This window comes from Maylandia zebra, linkage group LG6 (genome assembly GCF_041146795.1).
Source record: "Maylandia zebra isolate NMK-2024a linkage group LG6, Mzebra_GT3a, whole genome shotgun sequence".
Classification (NCBI taxonomy): Eukaryota; Metazoa; Chordata; class Actinopteri; order Cichliformes; family Cichlidae; genus Maylandia; species Maylandia zebra.
The window spans coordinates 19,541,915-19,560,435 of NC_135172.1; the positions used below are offsets into that span (position 1 = coordinate 19,541,915).

Below are 18,521 nucleotides of genomic sequence, written 5' to 3' on the forward strand. Positions count from 1 at the left end.
ATTTTATGGGCATTAACATTAGAAAACATTTAAAATTCCCATTGGTGTCATTCTTTAAACGGTGAAAAGAAACGTAACAGTTCAGACTATGTGCATCTAGTCGCACTGCACAGATGGGTTTTGGCATATGTGACTGAGCTCTTTAACTTATTGAGCACAGAAAAGGTGGTGTCATAATGCCACATGTATTCAAAGTAATTTCAACTATACTAAAGGAATTCAAACCTTTTAATCATAGTATACTGTAGTGTCTTATACATCATACATACATCATCCATTCATGATTTGTTTGTGTACCATACATTGTGGTACCCACACGACAATAGTGGTTTCTGATCCAGGTTTTGGCCTAACGTGTTCTTGCTTGTGCATAGGTATTTGTTATATATACTCTGTATTGCTATTGAAAACATAATGTAGTGAACTGATACAGCATCTTAAAATATTCCAGTAACATCAGTTTAAAAAAAAACAACAAACCCTAGCACAGATGACGCTGAGATAAACACGGGAAGGTGAGATCTGGGCTTTAAATCCATATTCAAAAGCTGACACATTTCAATGATTGATACACAGAGTTTATGCATAAGTGAGAAACTGTTGGGCTCAACACATCTAGCTCATTTACTCACATCCTCCTTCTGCCCAATTCACTGCATGGGGCTAAGACTGCTCAGAAAGCCTTTTCTGAGCTTTTCCTGTCTCTTCTGTTTTTTGTTGTTGTTGCTTATGAATTGAGGACCCTGTCGGTAATGACTCAAAACATCTAACATAAATTGCTGGTAATCGGGCAAAGCGCATCCCACTGTACGCACAACCAGGGTTGGTAGCAGCAGAATGGAATATATACAGGAAATTGACTTATGTGCCACTGTGACGCTCTTAATGCTTTATCTACTAGGAGTAACCCTTGATGCTCTTTCCTGAACTGAGTGGTTTCTGTCATATTTCGGTCATGTGACTGGGTTTGTATCACCTACCCTTGGGAAAACCTGGAAATTGTCTTTATAGATGTACACAGAGGTGTCAAAACCCATCATTGCTGGTACGAGGGAGGTCGTCCAGTGTGGTATTTATGGGGGAAAGGGCAGAACCTTAAATCCAATAGCATAAAACATGCAGTTCATGCAAACATGCATGTTCTTAGTTAGTCTAATTTTTGGAAATTGCAGTTATTTTTACATATCAATACCCAAGTAAAGGTTCAGTTTTAAAATCATTTATCCAGTCAAACATAAATGCAGTATGATGGGGTGTTTTTTTTTTTTTGTTTTTTTTTTTGGTAAAATTGACACTTGGTAATGCCCGGTGGCACGTCTTTAGCTCTGTGCAGCTGGGCACTGATTAATTCCGCAAAAGCAGTCAGGGACTAAATGATTTGCTCAAGGGTACCTCGTCAATAGTGGTCAAGGAATTTATTTTCTCGCCAGCATCTTGTCAGTTGTCACGGTTGGTGACTAATTGTAGATTCCTGGCGTCTTCCTCCTGCTTTTCCTTGCACGTGTTGTTATTATTACTGACAAATTCAATTCCAAATTAGCCAAAGGGATAAACTGAATATTTACCCAAGCGGACTTAAAGATTGTCGTCTAAAATAGAAGACTTCATATTGGCTGCTCTTGATAGGAAGTTTGTCCTTTCCTTCTTTATTTTCCTAAGCCAGCTATGATACTGCACTTTCTTGAACAAACTTAACAAACACGCTGTTCCCAGCCGTACGTGGCCCGACCCATGTTTAGATGCATTTCACTGTGTTGCAGAAAATATCAAAAGATGAGCTTGGAGAAGATGGCAAGATTGATGGAAAAAGGTTGACCGGGGTTCAGCGCCAGGGTCGAGGCGACGACTGCCACTCTTCCTCTTAATACTGTGTAATTAGATTGAGATCTTGAGAGTAAGGATGGGAGGGGAAAAAAACCCTGGGAACATTAGATTAATTAAAAATTTATGCATAATTCATAATTAAAAAGGAATTCATAATTTGAAATGATTAGCGCCCTCAGCGCCATCCTGTGACCCCGCCAGGATGCACGGGGACTCGGCTCGGCTTAGTTAACTCCCGCTCGATCTTGCACGCCCCGGCTCCACATGGATGCCCCCTGGGTGCCAGTTGCGCTTCACTCCCAGACTGCACAATCAAGCCCAGGCAACTCCCAGAGGAGCCAAGATGGCTCCCTGCAATGTCAGCCCAGTGTCAAGTGGCGGACATCTTAGTCGGGGCATCATTCAAGGAGAGTGAGGCAGGATATAAAAAGACAGGACGAGAGGATGTTGAACTTGAATGCGTGATGATGGGCTTTAATGAATACCACTTCTTTGATCACAAAGTTCTCTCCCTTTGTTGGGGGGCGGAGTTAAAGAAAGGAGGGTTATGAAAGTGGAAAGAAGTGGGCTCAGATCTTTATGAGACTTACCCATGCCAAGGAGCAGCCAGGAAAGGAGAGGTGAGGAAGTTCCTCCTGGGACCTCTAGACTCCATTTCTTTTGACCTCCCTGCCAACCCAGATTGAGTGCGTACACGAGCAGCTCATCCCTCCTGCTTTTACACCGCTGTCTCAGTGCCTCGATCCCACAAGGCCCTATGGAGGCGGGGGCGGGGTATTAAAAAGCTGCAGAGGGAAAAAATTTAAAAAAAGAAAAACGGGGAGAAAAATGAGACAGATAAAGTGACAGCAAGCAAAGGCGGAGGGAGTAAAAAGCAAAGAGGGAGTTGCATTGAGTTCCCCAGGCATAAAAAGCCAGTGAACTCTCAGTGACCTCTGACATAATAAGCATATCTCTTTTTTTGGGGGGGGGGGGGTGGCTGCCCTGCTTTCCGTTGAGTGTTATACTGATACCCTTTGATTTTTATCCTTGCACACTGACACAACCGTTAGCTATCCGGTGTGATCCACATTTTGATTCAGAGATGAAAGCCACAGAGGCACTTTGAAATGCACAGCCCCTACCCTGTGCCCAGTGGACCCCGAGTTAATAATGACAGCGGGCACTGCACACCCTCCGAACACCCCCTCCACTCCCACCCCGCTGTGGTGACACAGGCACAACGTGCTTGACCCTGGCTGGGTGTGAATAATTGGTGTGCGGGGGGGTTTATAGGAGGTGTTGCATCTGTCATGATGCTTCTGCAGTTGTCTTATTTATGCGTTTCCTGGGAGAGCGACTCCCATGTGGTGCTTGGGTACAGTAATGTGACGCAAAAGCAGAATTTAGACTTGTAAAACATGCCATTTGTGTGTCATCCTAGCAGGAGATCGAGGTTTTTTGTGTGTATTTATGCATATTGAAGGAAAAAAGTATGCAGGAAAGATTCTGTAAGCCATTTTTTTGGGAACGTCTCATGACAGAGTCTTTTTGATTCCCTTCTTTTAAGAATGTCTAGATTTAATCGTATGTGTCCCCTGCTTTCCAGCTCTGCATGAGCAGATACAGGCACCTCTTTTGTGTGTGACCTCTGGTCCATACATCCCCACTGCAGCCATCAGTATCACTGTCCGGTGTCTAGCACACTGTCAGCTTTTGTTGGGTTCTCAACCTGCCCCATGTAGCCCTGTGCTTTTTTTTTTCTTCCTCCTCTTCTCTGAAGAAAAAAAAAAAAAAAAAACAGCAGCCAATTGTCAGAGGGGGAGCAGGCCGGCGTGACAGAGGTGGAAAGCTAATGAAGTTATTTGACGGCAGCCCTGGCCACGGAGCTAGAGGTGAGGTGGAGTGGACAAGCGCCTGGCAGTGAGACAGATGAGGCGCAAGAGAGAAGCGTAGCGAGGGGGAGAGAAACGGGCAGGAGAACGGCGATGGAAGTAGCGTTGGTGGCAGGTGTCAGAAGGGTGTGATAACACGGAGACAAACTGATAGCATCGTCAAACCTGAGCTAGAACCAGCGCAGGGAGCTGACACTGGACATTGGTGCGCGCATGCACAGACACACACACAGTCACGAAACTCACATAAGCGAAGCCCAGTCACCCAGAGATGCCCATCTCCTCCGCGAATCTGTGCTCACTTCACAGAATGATCTGCCAGGGACTGGATGCTCATGATGCTATTGTGATTGTGAATTTTGACAGACAAAAGGCCAAAAGTGTAAGCTTGGTGGTGTTGTTGGCTGAATAGTTCCTGTTGGTGCTCTGCGCTGCCTTTTTTTTTTTCTTTTTTCTTTTTTTTTTTTTTTGTGTTCTTGAGCCATCAGCTCAGAGGAGTAAAAAACAAAAAACTTGCCTACTGGATTAGGCTACTAAATTATTCATTGGGATCTGTAACATAGATTCTGAGTGGAAATGCGCTCTATTTATAGCAATCCAAAAGGTCACAGGAGTGGTGTGACTTTGTGTGTGAGTGCACGTCCTGGAGTTGTTTTTGTTCTCATGAGGCCGCCGAGGAGAAGGATTCGAGAATCCGAGCTTGCGTTTAGTATTTATTTGTCAGTGGTTTAAGCGCAGCGACTGCCCGGGGTTTGAACGCAGCATGACGAAGCAAACGGCAACACAAAGTATGGTTAAATGTGAGTTTTTGTTTAATCTGTGTTTGTAAGGCGCTGACCAAGTGTGCTGTCCCTGTCTGATCCGACATGGCCCAACACGCTTCTAATTAGAGGACGTCCTTCCAGGTGCTGACCAGGTTATACTTAGCCTGCCCGCTGACATCTGACAGCATGACATTTCCAGCTGGTGCCATGTGCGACCCTGCGCCACTGCCCCCCTGAACTTGAAGGTCATCGCCCCACCCCCATGTCCCCCCACCCTCCCCTCCCTGCTGCTGCTCACCCTGTTCCTTCTCAGCCTCTTGAACTGCAAGCCCAGCCCTGCCATTGTGTGGCACTGTGGCATCACAACATCACATGGGTGGTCAGAACGCCAGCACCTGTCCCCTTTCCCTGCCCTGTATCCCCTGTCCCTGAGCCCTCTATCCCTCCGGCATAGATCATCATTAATCAGAGGGGCCGGGGCCAGCGCAGATTGATGATGTGGGCAGGGGGCGGCAGGCCTGTGGCGGTTAGAGATGTTAGGTGAGACGATCGGGTGAGGAGCGGAGCAGATCTCTGCTGGGGCCAGAGGAGACTGGACAGCAGTCTGCCCAAGAGTGATAGCCTCTCTTATAGCCATGCTCTGTGTGTGTTTGTGTGTGTGTTGCAGATTGAGTGTCCATGCTAGGATGTACAAGCTGTTTCAAACTGTACAAGTGTCAGGGGTTGTGCCAGTAGATGTGAAGATGTGTTTGTCGCTGCACCACTTGACATTAGCACAGTCAAACAGTATTAGCATTCAAATGGAAAAATGGAAAGCCAAATTTGGTGTGGCTAATTATGAAGTTGAACTAGTGATACCTGCATAGCTCCTTAGCAGGTACTCAACCGTGGTGTCTGCTGGAGCGCTCGCAAATTGATTTATTGCAGATTGCAGTGATGTCCTTCTACAAATGAGTCATGTTGCTATGGGGTAAAAATGACATTACCGGTATATACCAACTTTATTTTTGTAACTTCTGTCATGTTTGGTTATCATAGCAACGAAGCTGCTTCTTGACTCGCATATGAATTTGCCCCACATCACAATGCCACTATTGCAGATAGTGTTCACAAGTCACATGGGCTGATCTCTTTAGATTTTGAATAAACAAGATCAAAGAGCATGTAAACTCGGCTTTTTCACTTCATGCAACAGCGGGGGATTTTGATCCTTTAATACGTCCAATTAAGTCCAGAAGGCTTTGTAAGTTTTCAAGTTATTGTGTCCTCATAAATCAAACGAATATTGTGCAGTGCATTTTTGAATCATTTGACATAGTTAAAAAAAAGAAGAAGAACAAAACTATATTTGGAAATGAAAATGGCTCTAGTGACATAAAAAGGTTCAGTGAGGGATCTAGAGGAAGTGGTTTTTAATTTTGTGGCCAAACAGTGTGACTTAAATTTAAGTAACTGAAGTTTTGTGACATTGCACAATAATCTATTTGTTAAAAAAGTCCTCAGTACTCACATTCTTTCTGAAAAATGGTATAGTGCACCTGCACTTAATTGGTAGACAGTGGTATCCTTTAACCTTCTGTTCCCACAGCCCTGTATTAAACAGACGTGACGTGTCTTTCCACTAACAGTATGGTATATTTTTGGCAATATTTTTAGCTCTTCTTTTTTGTGTGTGTTAAAGCAGTTTTTATTTCAACCATTTTTCTGAGCCATAACCTGTAAAAACCTTCGCTTTAGCACAGGGAGTAGTGGAATGTGCTCAGAGACACAAAGAGAGGCGCTTGCCCTGCTGTTCTTTTCTTGGCGGCTATCGGAAGTTGCTCCATGTCTAATTATTAATTATTCATCTAAGGCGGATTAGATGTGGCCCAGTTTCTCTTGAAGATGACTTTAGAGCAGAGGGATCCATGTGACAGTTCAATCCCTAACCTAGGCTACACACAGCAAAGATGGCAGATAAGACTTCGGCTGATTGCTATCAGAACTGCTGGAATTATTTCATGTCCAATTATTTCATGTCCCCTCATGAAGGGGATTCAGATGATGTCAAATGCAAAAGGAAACGAGGAATCCAGACTTAAGGTTGAGAATAATATGCACAGAAATGAATGGGTTGGGGAGAGGGAAAGGCTCTGTGAGGTAGAAAAGAAAGAGAGGAGGAATTCTGAATTTGTTGTGGATACCCTTAAGACGAAATGAGATCATAAGATTGCGCCCTGGGTTTTTCCCCCCATATCGCGCCAACTGTTGGCCAGTATGACCTGTGATATCCCATTGTGGAAAATGTTGTCATTCATTTGTTTTTTTTACATTTTCACAGTGCTGCGTAAGTGACTTCAGCTTATGAAATGCATGTCAGGTGTTTTGGTCATGGCCTTCTTTGGATAATCACTTTTCCCTCTGATCTCTTTTGTCTTCTTGACTCCAGCGGCCAATCAGAGGGAGACACTCAAATCTCCGTTCCAACTGAAGGAAGAGCCCAAAGTGGAGGAAGCACTGAGCCCGAGACCATCCTCCCAGTCCCAGAGCCAGATCCAGCCAAGCTTCCCTACGACTTTCAGCCCAGACGGGCCAACGGTGGCTGCAGCAGCCACAGATCGCCCAGGGTCGCTGAAACCAAGAGAAGGAAGCCCCATGGCTAAGAACAGCTTGCTGAGCCAGGATATCAACGTTAAGGTCGCCTCTGAGCTGCTGATTAAGCTTTCAGGTAGACTATCTGCTTATCTATAGAACTGTAGAAATGCAAAATGAGCTTTATAGCTCTCAGATCGGTCTTTGCAACAATTGGCACAGTTCTGTGCCCTTAAATCTATGCAAAACACTAACTCTGTGGTCTTCAATATATATTTTGAATTCTTGCACTGTATTTCGTGAGTTTCAACAAAGCAGTTTCTGCAAACATACATATCTAAAAGAACGGTCACCACTGCAAGTAGTTCTAGGAAAGAACAGGTCACGCACTGTTATCTTGTTATTTATTGTACCAGTTGGCTGTTTATGTTCCAGATCAGCTTGGAGGTTAGATGTAGGCCAAAGGTTAAGACGCTGACTGACATAAAACCCAAGCTAAAACTGAGGAGAGTATTACGGACCTGCAGGGGGATAATTGTCTTTGTTTTTTTGAAGCTTCTGTTTCACTTTTATTTTGTTTAGTGTCTTCTGCTCTGATGTCCCCCAAAACAAGGCCAGCAAATGGCAAATTATATAATATTATATAACCTTGCTTGCATTGTTGAACTTAAACTCAACCCTGACTTGCTCCTTGTTCCATGTCAGGCAGTTTAAGAGCAAGAGTTTTGACATGAACCACGTCTCAACCTGTGCGGACCGCTCTGACATCATGCATTGCAGCGTGATTTAGCCTTTGCCTCTTCTGGTTCCCTGCCCAAGGAAGCAGAAGATGCAAACCTGATTCCTTCTTTCGGAGTGTGTGCGCTGCTGCTTCTGCGCTTAGCATTACATAAATGCAATCATTGTTTTCAACGTACTATACGGTTTGTATCACGGGCTAAATAAAGTGTTAGAGCAGGTGCTTTTTTTAAACCTGCATCAGAATCTCTACTGAATACCAGGTCCGGTTCAAGTGTGTTATGGACAGGTGTTTGTCCACTGTGGGCTGCTGGAGTGCGTCTCTCAGGCAGTCAGGAATGAAACAGGCTGAAGTATGCACCGACACAGCTAGCTTTTCCAACTACATATGAGCAGAGTGATTCTTTCCTTATTGATTGCTTAATTGCAGTGCTCACATTATGTGTACAGCGCAATTGTTTTTCCTTTACAAGTATAAGAGGAAGACAGGCGGTGCAATCATAAAACGTACAGTGTGGCACACTCGTGCAAGTATGCATCCACACAAAGAAAACAAATGGCTGTCTGACGGTGGCGCAGTGGGGTGTTGCTCCATCCGTGGCTCTTCATCCTGTGCCAGTACGTGCACGCTTGACAGACACCCTCACACACACCGGTTGCCATTGTTCTCTCTGGGTCGACTGGTGTTCACAGTGACTCATGCTGGCTGGGAGCTCTGTGATAGTACACGTGTGCTGCTCCAGTGCCTGCCCCCAGGTCACGTTTCCGTGTGTGTGCATGTCTTTGCAGAAGACAGGGATTACATGATTGGCCCGTGAGTGTAAACAGAGAAATTGAGACAATGCTTATGGGCTTTATATAATTCCTTCACTGTACTCCCTCTACCTGTGCTCTTTGTTTCATCACTGCTCTTTCCCGTCCCTGTGCTGACGTTATCCTGACAGTTTATTTGGGCTTCAAGCGGCATGACCAGCATTTATCCCCTCCCGTTACTTACACTAGCTCTGCAAGGTTGACCTAGGTTAGGGAAAGATGCTGCAGCGTTCATCCGTCCGCTGGCTCCCTCTGCCCCCTCACACAGTCCTCGGAGCGCAGTGCCGTCCATTGCCATGGCAACAGTGGGGGCGGTAGATGGAGAGGGCTGTCTAGAGTGACAGCCTTGACAAGAGTCTGGACCCTCAAATGACCCTGGGGGGTGTGGAGGAAGGGAGGAAAAAGATGGTGAGGAGGAGGAGGGGAGGGAAGCGGGTAAAGGTCATTGCCGTTACAGTCACGTGTGATTACGATCATGAGGTTCAAGGGCATCTGCACTGTAACCTTTCTCTGTCCCTCGTTAAAGGTCAGGCCAAGTACACAATAAGCCAGTGAGGGTACTCGGAATAAGGAAAACGCATCGGTATTTTAGGTTAAAACATCCTTGTCTGTCTGTTAAAGTGTTTATTTCCACATACTTGTATGTCAGTACAGCAAATGGACACAGCCTAATTAAATTTCATCTGCTCGGCTTTCCTCGACCATGGCATTGGACAGTCAGAGCAAGTAGGGTTGTCATCATTACTGCCCATTGTGCTGTAACATAAGTTGCATCATCCCTTTAACTAGGTCACATCTTCTCTTCGCGCTCTCTCTCCCTCTTCCTCTCTCATCCTTATCAAACATTTGTTGGTCGTATATAGTCGCCTTGCTAGTGCTACCTCCCCCACATCTGTTTAAAAACCAGGCTGCTGGTGTCTGGGGGCTAATTACGCCAGGCTAAATAGTCCCTGGCGCCAGCGGCTAACATGTCCTAGCAGATGGGCACTGGTGTTGCAGGGCAAGGGGAACATGGCGTCACAGGACGGGAGGGGGAGAAAAGGGGGGGCGATGTAGGGCCCTAGGTGGTGCCCTGGCAGACTGGCATCGTGTGGGTAACAGCCGTGCCTCCCACTCACCATCCAGCCACCCTCACCATAGGTGTGAAATCACACTGTACTCACTTAACTCTTTTTTTTTTTTTTTCTTAGGAACAGGCCTTGCATCTCCGAGGACATTTTACGGGCCCTCTCCCCTCTCTAGTGCTCGTTACTTTGCTAATAAAAGTTGCATTAAGCAATTTTGACCACTAAGGAGCAGAAAGATTTAGAGCGAGCAGTTGACAGCAACACCCTTTTAACATATGAGGTTAGTTTTATTGTTGTTGTTATAGAAAGCCAGACTGTATGCACTCACTCTGCAGGAAAAGGGACAAATGCATCACACTGGAGCCTGTTCCGATGTCCATTCAATTTTAGCTATTAATATTTGCTGGCAATTCCCCTGGTTTGGTGGTCCACCTCTTTGATAGAGGGGTCGCTGTGATTTTAAAAGCTGTAAGGTTGGGCTTTTTCATCTGTGTAGCAGTATCAATTAACTGAATGTTAAATAATAAAAAAAGAAGCCTTTTCAGCTTTTTTCCAGTAGTAGCGGCAGATCTTGTAGCACTGGCCAAATCTAATTCATTGATAATTAACAGTCAGCTTCACCTGGCTTCCTAATTAATGGACTTGACACGATTATCTCAAATGCAGCAGCTACAATAACATGATAATGTTTAACCACAAATGTGGAACTTAAAGAAGGTTGTGGATTTGTTTACCTGGAAGAAATCATTTTTCAGTGATAAAATATTTCAACTATGGTTTTGTGGAAACGAACAAAGAGTTCATTAATTTTTTTTTTTTTTTTAATCCAATGAAAATCTCATTTTGACAAGCAAGCTTTTTATCCTCTTTGATTACATACATGGATACAGCTCACAAAGGACTTTTTCCGTTTTTCCTCTTTAACTAAAATGTCAACAGATGTTTTTTTCTGCAGAATTTCTTCACTGGTGATGTGTTTCAGGATTTTTGTCCATGTACTACACATCTGGGCTTTCATTCAGTTCTTTCACAACCCTCCTTTTGTTGGTAGTTTTTCTGTTGTGGAGATTAGGATTATTATTCTGTTAAAAGAAACAGATGCCTCACAGGTCATCGACTGGCAGTTTCATTAAACAGTCCAGCATGCTGACCTTTGAGTCAGAGTTTGGAAAGTTTGAGTGTATGCTCTTCTTTTTAACGGCCAGCCTCAGATATGGAGACTCTGGTTTACTTATCTTCCTCTAGATCATCCCGCTTCTCTTCTGGTTAGAATCAGTTTGGTTGGTTATGTGAAAAATGTAATACACACCATGGACAATCTTTCTTTTTTGGCAGTTTCCTACATGGGCTGATCTGCTGTGGGGGTTTTTCTTACAAGACTTTTTGGACTCCTTTTTTTAGCACATCAATTTTTAGGGAAACAAATTGTTCATTCATACATTTTCTTAGACCAGGGGCGGGCAATTCATTTTCGTAAGAGACCACTTGAGAAACTGTTGTGGAAGACTACATAAAGCTGAACTCAGTTGTGCTCAATATTAATTTATATTAAGTTATCTTCTTATAAGCTGCTACTGTTACTGTAAAAGTAGATGTTACACTTTGTAATGAGAATGTGAAATGGGCGTACTAAAAATGCCAACATTGTTTCACTATTTATTCAACATTCCCAAAAACAGTTTTGAATAAAATGCGTATTTTCTTTCAATGACTCTATGCTATTGCTATTTTGCTTGTAGTTTTAAGTGGGAAATCTAGTCTGTTTTAGGCTTAAACTATTTAAAATTTGGTTCATTGTATGAGTAGAAAAGCAAGGGGCAGTCACAACAACAAGTGCAACGTCTGCCTTCCTTTCAGAGAGCTCTATTACTTTTCTTCTCATAAAACTCTCAAATTTTTGCTCTCAGGTCCCATATTCTTTCTCTCTTTAATGGCACCTCGATGAGCTACCTGACAGCTGTGTGGTAGCCTGTGTCACCATGTTCAGTCTCATCCTAGTTCAAAAGTAAAGCAAACTGTCTGTGATTTGGTGTTCTTGCTCTGATTAAGTAAACTAATTTAGTAATCAATTTCCATGTGGTTAATTCTTAGCAGTTGCTTACACCTTTCAGGTGATATTTCAGTCACTTTATCTTGTATCAGTTTCTAAAGTCCAACATTTTTCCCTGTCAGATTTGGACCTCCATCCGTTGTAACACCATCCTGTTTGTCCTATTTCAGCATGAGCCTATCCAAGCATGTACTTGTCATGTTTAGCCTCATGAGATGATTCAGACACGGCAATCTGCTCTCCACAAACAAAGTACACGCTTTCACCTCATACTTCAGTCAATAAATAATTACAAGTCCAAGTCTTGTTAAAAAATATAGGTTGTGCATTAATCTTTTTATTTTGTTTTTTCTCCATTTTTCCAGCGCATTTAGAGAGAATCTGCATTTTCATGCAGACATGCTAATTTAAGTTAGAAATAGCAGTCCTTCAAAATAAGAGCAACAATGTTGTATTATGATTTCCCAGAAAATCATAAAAAGAAACTCTCAATAAATACAGTAAACCATTTTATTGGTGACTGAAATGTGACAAAGGCTACGATACAAGTATTTACATTTGTGTCATAATTTGCCATTGACTTGGGTCCAATATGGCCCACATACAGTGCCACTGTCTGCCACCCCCAAAAGCCTGAGTGTTTACAGGGCGAGAGCCTGGGTACAGCCTGGGAATTCTTTTAACTATCAATGTTATCCTGTTAAAGGGATCATTAGAAAATAAAGCATCCTCTACACCTACATACATTAAAAAAAACAAACCACACACAACAAAAAAAATCCGTCATTTGTTTATTTACTTACATGTCTGATCAGTATAATATTCATTTTGTTATAATGCATATTAGATACAAACATAAATACCTTTTATTTAAAAAGATGAGGTAATTTGAATGAATCCCAGCTTTGGTTTGGATGTAAAGAATGTTAAATATTTAAAACCTTTCCTCTTTCTAGCAAATAAGTAAATGCGATTGTAATTTTTCTCGTCACTTGCACGTAAAAGGATTCACTGTTTACTCAATATAACCTATCACAGCGTAATGCCTAAGCACCTCATTCTAATTCAAAACACTGGCATTACTGTACGGTATTACTTTATATTAAGCTCTACACTGTTCTGGCAGTGTCCTCACTGTGCCTCCTCAGTGTGGCCGCTCGCTGACCTCTCCTACTCCCGCCTTCCTACTTCCATATTCTGTCTCACTGGCTCCTCATCACTGCCTATAAATTCTATTTACAGAAATGCAGAGTTGATTCCTTTTGCCCCTTGCTGGATGTGTTTGCTTCCTGAGTGCCTGGTAATATATGCAGCAGTGATTGACAAAATTACAGAGGAAATCACTTGGCACCTTTTGTCCTGACCTTTGTATGATAAGGCTTTAGTATCCTTACCTCAGCTCTGGCTTGTGTCCAATGTTTTTGTTTAGGAGTACTTCGCAAAGGCCCTATCTGGCTACTTATGGGCTGTATATCAAGCACGCTGCTCCAGAGTCAGATGTAGCTGCAGTATGCAACCGTTGGAAGCCTGAACTACTGCACACTGGCTGGTCGAGGATCAATTGTAGCAGCAGCTGTCTGTGAAGTCTGCAGGCAAGGCTGCTGTGGCTCCCACATGACATGCAGTCTCTACACTGCAGCCTTTGAAGCGCCTGAACTCTTCACCCCTGTCTGAGCAGGTCGGCTGGAGAGCAGCAGAATAGAGAGATTGAGAGAGCGAGGGATGGGGGCAGGGATGGAGAGAGATGTGGAATAACAGAGCAGGGAGAAGTGTAGACTTGGGTAATGGGAGGGGGAGAGGTGGAGAGGTTGTCATTTAGGCTCTAGCTATTCCTCATCCTTCTGTCCTTTTCCAGCTCTTCTTTCTCACTTTGCTTTTTTTTTTTTTTTTACCCTGTTACCCTCGGGTGCTTCTTATTTTTTCTTCTTCTATTCTAGCACTGTTTGACATTTTTCCCTATCGTTACCCATCCTCTTTACCTCTCTATCTCCCTCACTGCCTGTCACTCAAAGTTTTTATTCCTATGCTTTCATTGCACCAAAGTAGTGCAGTAAATTGACTGTGCATGTATTAAATCACTGGACTGTGTGAGTGTTTTAATCCAAGTGTAATTGTGCAACCTGTGCACTGTGTATCCTCAGCAAAACAGGCTCCCAGGTCCACACAGATTCAAGTTGACACCTGAGGCCAAAGGTGATCACTAAAAACAGAACATCACACAAATCCCAATCACTTCCAGTCTGACTCAAACACTGAGTGGAGATGTGGAAGAGAGAATGAGAATATAACATGTTTGTAGTAATGGGGCATACATTCAGAGTTGCACAGAATGGCTGCTCTTACACTTCTTATATGATCTAATCAAAGCACATTTTTATCGCTCAACTTCATTGCAGCTTCATTTCTCTGGTAAAACAGAGACACAAAGACGTGAAGTACTGAAACTAAACCCAAATTAAACTAAAAGGCCACTTCTTATTTTAAAAAGATTCGGAACGACAATGATATGTGCAAGTCTGTGAAATTGTTTCATCTGCTCTTAAGAACTGAAAAAAGATCTTGAGCCTTCAGAAAATGGCAAATAGACACAACCTTTGTGTCTGTTATTTTGACATGTATCAAGAGGAAGTGGACACTTAAAGTACTGTGCAAACGTCTCAAATCAGTCATTGAATTTCTTTTGAGTTGCAAATTCCTTGCAAAAATGTGTAAAAACATGTACGAATTAGGTGCAGTAAATTATTGAAACATGTGCAAACAAAAAATGAAAATACAGCGTAGTATTAGCAAAGACAAAAAAAGAATCTGTACAATTCTCACGAGCTTGAAGTGAATCTTTTGGACGTTGGCTGCCTTTTATTCTGTTCTGTCTCGATGATCCTACACTGCTTCAATAAGGTTGAGGTTCAGGCTCTGGAGAAGCCGATCCATGAGTGATGATGTTCCACTGTGTGGTTTTGTTGTTGTTTTTTTTCTCTATCCAGGTATGCTTTTACTGCACTTGCAGTGTGTTTGGGATCGTTGCCATGCTAAAAATTAAGCCGTTGACAATTAGATCCATGTTTCAGGTCCTGTGTCAGTCTTCTGATTCCTAAAAGACATGGCGTTTAACTGCTGTTCCATCTGCGGTACATAGTTTTTTTTAAATTTTTTAGGTGTGCACTTGTCCTCCACTTGTCCATTTTCATTTTTAATGACACACTCGCACTATGCAGAGAAATATCAAGTTTTTGCCAGTAGGTTTTTGTGAGTCACATTGTTGGTGCAAAACTTCTATTTAATGTCTGTCAAACTGTGTCATCTTTACCATTTTTCAGAGATTCATCTAAACAAACTGGAACAGATTATTTATTTTTCAAACAAGCTGCTAGTAGCAACGATCCAACTTGAAATTAATTCTTTCCTAAGCTTCCTATGATCTGTAGACACAACATTGGTTCATCCCTTGTGTTTGACGATTTTATTTTATTTTTTATGCTTGAATGATTCATAGGTCAAAACAAACTTAAAAAGATTTCTCTGAAAATGGTCATTACAAGGACTGGATTAAAAAATGAGTGAAGAAGCAGCGAGAGTCCAAAGAAATCCCAGATAACTAATGCTGAAGACCACTTAAAAAAATGCAAGAAAGTTTGGCTCCTTGAGCAAAATATAAAGAAATGAGGTGTGGCTCGAGACTTTTGTACAGTACTGTATTAATTAACGAAATGCTGCCATGGAAACCATCAGGAAAGTGGAGGAAGCTCTAAGAAATTAGCCACAGAAAGTTTTAAAAATAGAATATTAATGGAAATGGAAATATCCCTGATGTGACAAACTCCTTTTACTATTTTTGTGTAGTCTGGTTCCCATCTTGAAATAGTGGTGCTGGAGCAACAGTGACACTAAAGAAAAGCTATGATATTTATTGAGAAAGGGCACAGTCTCTTTTGTGCGTACCATGCACACTGAGACATTTTTCCAGACCTGATTCTGTGGCCTAATGGCAGCTGGAGGCTTCTGCACTAGAGGGGAACACACACACACACACACACACACACACACACACACACACACACACACACACACACACACACACGCGCTCTTGCACGGGCTGGATTCAGACAGTGTAAGGGCCGCTTTTTATGGCTTCAGAACATTAGGTCATGACCCCAACCAAAAAGCCATAGCTATTATCAATGTGGGAGTAAGGCCACATTTTCATTTTTTTATTTGGTGACAGGTAGACTTTTCATCCAGCCTGCTGTGATGTGATCCTTTCAGTGTCGGCGTGTTTAAGATCAAATGTTTAGGGATGAATTCGACCAATCAAAATTGTTGGACTGAAACTGTGACTACTCTTCAACCAGTTGATTGATTGAAAAGAAAATCTGTCCATGTTTTTTCTAAATTAACTAAATTTGCTGCAGTGCACGGCACGCTCTCAACTTAAAAAAAAAAAAAACAGTGCTGCAGCATTTTAAATAATTTAAGGTAGTTATTTAATGCTCAAATGATAAGTGTGCACTTGTCCATATTTATATGACGGCTGAAAATAGGTCTTTCTTAACCACTGATACCAGAACATGTTTGGTTGCATGAGAGCACATCGCCCATCCAGACATCCTGGAGAAGTAAGCCCTTTAAAATGTGCTACGTCTGTTATCATGTGATCGTTGTGTCATGGCTTTTTGAGTTATAAGCATATTTATCCTAACACGTGAATGATCCTCTGGTACATTGGTGCATTTCATCTGTTTTGCAGCAGATCAGTTCACGCAGCCTCTGTCACTAGGGTGGAGATCTGATGGTAAAGGCTCGAGTGTCCCTTGGTTGACCCTGACAGTGCAGTGCCCCCTACCCCCTCCACCCTCCGTTCTATCTCCTCCTCCTCTCCTGTGCTTCTCCATCAGCCTCTCTGAGGTTACTCTTGGCCAACTCTGGCCACCTGATTAAGGGATTAGTGGGGCTGATGGTTGTCAGTGTCCCCCACATGCTGGCTACTACCAATAAAGCAGACACCTGGACCTCAGGGAGGAGGCAAGGGGCTGGTAGCACGTATTTCATGCACATAAACACAGGAGTGTATGCATACACATGGATTTAGTAAATTCAGTTTTAATGCAGGACCAGTGTTTGTCTCACGTTGGCCTTTTTGACCAGACGGATAAAGAATGTAAGAGGAGAGGTGGCAGGGTTAGCCCAGGTCTTTTATTGCCCTCCTGTCTTTCTCTCCTGCTCCTGTAGCCTCCCCCACGCCTCCCACTGCTCCTGATGTCCTGCCAAATTTGTATATCCCTTTAATCGTGTGAGTCGCCATGTCAGCAGCACTGTATAAACCCCACTGCTTTGTCTTGCTTCTGTTTGTCATCACACCGAGACTCTGCCTCCTGCCATCACTCTGGTCAAAGATCAGCTATCTTGGAATTGCAGATGCTTAAGGATGTCCCAATGTTGTTCTTTTTTGGGGGTTTTGTTGTTGTTTTTGTGTCTTGGATCTAAGTTACTTATTTATTTTTCCTCATTATGCAGCTGCACAGTAAAAACCTGCTGTAAAATGAACTCAGAAGTACATTTAATCTGGTAAATATAGCAATCAAGACCACTGGAGAGCTTGTGACACTGAAATAGCTCGGTGTAACCCCAGTTTCTTCATATTTTTCTTTAAACATCCATGGATGGAATTTGAGTCTAGATCAGTTCAGGACATTCCTAACAGCTGCCATCTCCCTCATGACTATTTTTAGCTGCTCCCTTCTTTAAACTTGCACGAGAAACAAGTCATTGGTTGCTTTAGCATTTTGCATCATTGATTGCGAGATGGTGGGGAGGGGAGCACATTACACGTGTCATCATAAACAGAGAGGCATTGCTTCCTAGGTAACATTTAAAGGGTTTTACTGTCTCTGTTGCTTGCCTCAGTAAACCTACATGGACTGCTGTCCTCAAGCGACAGCATGACCTCCCGCTGCCCTCTTGCCCTCATAATCACACAGCTAGATGCTAACCGGCTCAGCTCAGCTTTAGAGCCAGTGCTCTCATGCTTTGGCTGTTATTCGGATTTCTGCTGGTTTAGATTTAATTCCATTCATGCAACATCTGTAAACACGCATGCAGGATGCTTAATTTACTTGGACCTGAAGGGAGAGTTTGAGTGTTTTGTTCTGGTGAGATGGTGAAATTTGAATTAACTAAATGTTTTTTCCCCTTTTTAAAGAAGTTTAAACTGAAGTCTTACTTGATTCTTTTAAAACGGCATGCCCCCCTGCTGGGGTTTAGGGTCTCTGTGGGGGTAGGATGGGCAGAAGGGATGGGTGGGGTATGGAGTGAATCTCGGTTAAGTGAATGTGATTCAGGCAGGGAAAATAAACTAGAATTTCATAATGTAATCATGCTGATCATTACAAATCTATTTGGATTTCTTTCTTTCTTTATTTTTAATCGTTAGTGATTGACAACAATTGAAGTGAGTGGTGTAAACCTTTTTTGTTTTTGCCTTCTGAAGTCAGGAAATGCCAGGATCACTGATTTAACTTAGTATGTTCAAAGATAGAAGAGGGAGGGTTTTACTTTTCTTAAAATAGACTTTGCTTAAACAGAGTAATCACGTCTGTTAGGTAATTTTAGAGGAAAAATGTGCCAAATGAAGCACTTTCATCAGCAATTACACCGTTCTGTTGTCAGGTTTACTTGAAAAAGTGCAGTGTAATATTATACTGCGCTAAGTCTAGACAAATTAACAATAGAGAGTTTTATAAAATGTTCAATAAGGATGGATTAATTGGAATACAAGAACAAGGGCCATCAATTATAATTAGTTTAAGGACCCCGGTCTGATTGG

The 18,521-nt window shown here is 42.7% G+C and overlaps 1 protein-coding gene across 4 annotated transcripts in view; it reads left to right on the plus strand.

The window, feature by feature from the left end:
• znf827 (zinc finger protein 827) overlaps nt 1-18,521 on the plus strand; it is a 75,796-nt gene that overhangs the window by 29,698 nt on the left and 27,577 nt on the right. For all 4 annotated transcript variants that reach the window (XM_004549332.4, XM_076884819.1, XM_076884817.1 and 1 more), the window contains exon 5: nt 6,891-7,169. In XM_004549332.4, the coding sequence (XP_004549389.3) occupies nt 6,891-7,169 (279 nt within the window). The remainder of the gene's footprint in view (nt 1-6,890; nt 7,170-18,521) is intronic.